Genomic DNA, 3,684 nt, shown 5'->3' on the forward strand with positions numbered 1-3,684 from the left:
ATCGTCATCATCATCATCATCATCATCATCATCATCATCATCATCATCATCATCATCATCATCATCATCATCATCATCATCATCATCATCATCATATTGCCACATTTGAAACAAGCATCGTCGATCATGGCTCGCCATTCATTTATTTGCTCGGAGACACTTTAAAAAATACCTATTATTCCGGTCACTTCCATTTACCCATCTACTCAGGTTTTCCACGTACATGTACATCTCTCCCTCTCTCTCTCTCTCTCTCTCTCTCTCTCTCTCTCTCTCTCTCTCTCTCTCTCTCTCTCTCTCTCTCTCTCTCTCTCCCCTCTCTCTCCCCCCCTCTCTCTCTCTATCCCTTTCTCCCTCCTCCGCCTCTCCTAACTGTCGATTTTTATTCGATGCTTATGTTATGAGTACGTTAGTGTACCGGTGTTTTATTGTTTTTTCGTTTTGAGTTTGAAAACAGAAAAAAGACGTTAAAAAGACATGGGCAGTTTGTCTCTCATATTTGTAGTTGTCGCATGAACGGCTTATACTAAGATTATCAGTGTACGAGTTCGCATTTCCGTATTAAGTTTACCTTTATTTTTGTTGTCGTCTGTATAGTTTGGTACTTAGGTATAAGAGACTGAAAGGTGTTTTATAAATAGTTTTTAAAAAAAATATACGATATTGCGTTTCAGTACAAAGTTTACCCCTTTTTTATAGTCTTCTGTGTAGTTGGAGTCTAAGGCACCAGAGACTGGAAGTCGAAAATGTGTCATTGTCGTTCATGATATGGAACACAGACGGCTTTTGTACGAGTCGGAACTATTACCTGTGACGTAGGTGATTCTCTCTGAGATCTAACTCCTCAACTGTTGGAGTGCATGGTGCCGTTTTCTCATGTCGCTGACATGTGAACTACATTCACGGTGTTGAAAATAATATGACCACTTCTCTGTGCAACCCAGCTACAACATCAAACGTATACTAACACAATGGATGTAATAAGATGGCGGAATTGGTGCACACCTGTGAAAGACAACCATTCTGTGATAGATCCAAGCGTTCGACGTCGCAAGTGACTGCCTCGATGGACGCCCTGTACCTTACAGCTCTGGGGAATATTTCAACGTAATAATTCTACTTGTAGCAGGTGGATCTGTACTTGTACATTGTTGCTAATCTGCTTTTAATTCGAGAGTTCTGCCTGAATAGTACTATTTGGGTCAAGAAGAGGAAGAGCTGTTGGATACACCTAGGGTGGAGAGTAAGGTGGTGAGGGTGGCTGTGTCCAGCCATGTGGAGTAGACTCGCGGTCTGAGATGGACCGCATACGTCAGAAAGCCCAGAGTCTGTTGGAGAAACTTCAGGAGAAGTACGGCGTGCAATCCCGGCACCCCGTGCATCTGGTGGTGGCCATCGCGGCAAAGGTTGGTCCACAGCACACCTCGTCCTGCACGCTGTCTGTGTCGTGCATGTGCTAGAAAAAGCGTCGATCTTTTTATATAATGTTATCATGTTTTTGTGTGAGCCTGGGCCACATCAAGTGTCACACACACATACACTTTACATATTCACATATCCACATACACACACACACACACACACACACACACACACACACACACACACACACACACACACACATACACCCCCCCCCCCCCCCACACACACTCTCACACACTTACAGTGAAGTACAGCTCGTTTAATACTTGTCAACAAACCCCACCGTAACACCGTAAGATGTCACAAGCCCAGGCTATGGTAATGATATATAATATAAAAGTTCAAGGCAACACCTTGACTAAAACGGTGCTCGTGAGAAAAACGTGCGAACCACACTAAAACATAATTTTGATGTTACATAGGGAAATTATCGTCCATGCAACTCGCAATTGACCCACTGACCCCGTAATATCACTTACATCAATTGGATTGTAATACATGTAAAGCATATTTCAGTGTCAGCTTGCGGCTTCTTGTAATATCTCAGGGTGTGGGAGGTTTTTGAGTTGTTTGAAATGAAAAAAGAAACACTTGTCTCTGCAATAATCGCCGAGGTCTGTCTCAGATCTGTCACTAGCTCATGATAGTTCGTAAATGACACGAGGAAAAATGATATAACTTGTGGGTGTAACTGGGCCAGATGTATACATTCACACAGATGCTCTCTTATCTACATAACTCCATCCAGATGCCACTCAGCAGGCTTCAGTATGATTTTTACACATTCTAGACATCTGCCAATTGAGACTATTTCATCTTGCTACAATCCACCAAACTGTTTTAAATTTTAATGTTTTGCTTTTGCGTCGTACTTCTGTGGGTTTTTGTTGTCATTTACAATGCATGCTGCTCTGGGGTTGTTTTTTTTTTTTGGGGGGGGGGGGGTATTTGGTTTCTTTTACTTACAGAAGTCAGCGGAAAGCCCCAAACAGAAATTTCTGTTTTGTTTTGTGCACTGCCAACTAAACTATCTAATTTTGTCATGTGGACGGCCAACAGAAATATCTCTTTTGTTTTGTTGTCTGGAGTATGGCCGAAGTTGTTTCTTTAAAAGTTACAAGAGGATGTCATCTAAACACGTTTAGGCTGCCTGGCAATGTCTGTTCTTCTCTACGCGTTGGCGTGCTGCTCTTGACTCAAACTCAAGCTCCTATTTTTTTGGTCAACGAAATATTTCCGCCATGGCTCTGACGCTTGGGAAGCCAGCTGTAGAGACAGGTGGTGAAAGAGGCGGTCATAATACCAACAAATTAACTACAGCCTGTATTTCAGGGACTTCATGCTTTGCCTGTCCTGTCCAACCTACATAATAATGAAAACAAGTATGCAATTGGACTGTGTGTGTCAGTCATGCTTAACCTTGACAATCACATCTACCATTGTGACAGAAGGTGTATTCTAAGGAGCAAACAGACACCCACCAATCGCGCACCTTTTGCGCCTTCTTATCAATCAAACATCTAAACCCTTATCTATCCTCTTTCGTTTCATTGGATGTTGCTCTCTTGTAATAACTGTCATCTTCGGCACTTATATGACATAATTATGTTGCAATTACCGTACAACTCTCACTAAAACTAAAATAAACCCCATTTTGCTATTCCCTTTTGTGTGCCTGTTTGCGTGGCTTCCCCTGCATCGTCGTCTGCTATTCAGTGGACAAGTTATTGGTTGTTGCACGAAGAAGACGTACTTCGGTTCCCGAATAGGGGAGTTTGTTTTTAATTCATTGTCAACCTTTGCCTGTTGGGGTTGTGTATCCCTCTCAGCATTGAAGCAGTGTTGAGGCAGCCCTCCTTCTTCAAGGTGTAAATTGCCTGGCACATAATCTGAATTACATCAATGAGGACGTAAGCAGCCAGCTTCCTATTTGATCCAAATTGCATCGATGGTGGCGTAAGCAGCCCGCCTCTTACTTATCTAAATTGCATTGAAGGGGCATAACAGTATCCCTTTTACAATGACGTTTTCTTTCCTTCCCTGCAGGAGGGCGAGGGTCCCGCTGTACAGGACCACTGGTACCTGGTGGACACCCACGGGCAGAAGTTCCGACTACCCAAGACCATGCTGTTCCTGGGACGAGAGGAGTGTGACGTCATCGTGGCGGTGAGTTCCGAACTGTTCGGTCCTGTTTATGATTAGGATATATGTTTATTTGTTTGTCTGAGCGTGCATGTGTCTCTCTCTCTCTCTCTCTCCCTC

At 43.2% G+C, this 3,684-nt stretch overlaps 1 protein-coding gene across 1 annotated transcript in view; it reads left to right on the forward strand.

Annotated features, from left to right (window-relative positions):
- Positions 1–1,298: 1,298 nt before the first annotated feature.
- The window catches only part of LOC101853620 (centrosomal protein of 170 kDa protein B), a gene marked incomplete in the record, with an annotated part of 149,958 nt that continues 147,572 nt past the window's right edge, over positions 1,299–3,684 (forward strand). The window contains 2 exon segments of the mRNA XM_013082702.2: positions 1,299–1,406; positions 3,469–3,588. Coding sequence (XP_012938156.1) covers positions 1,299–1,406; positions 3,469–3,588 — 228 coding nt within the window.

The sequence above is a fragment of the Aplysia californica genome, unplaced genomic scaffold, assembly GCF_000002075.1.
Source record: "Aplysia californica isolate F4 #8 unplaced genomic scaffold, AplCal3.0 scaffold00189, whole genome shotgun sequence".
Classification (NCBI taxonomy): Eukaryota; Metazoa; Mollusca; class Gastropoda; order Aplysiida; family Aplysiidae; genus Aplysia; species Aplysia californica.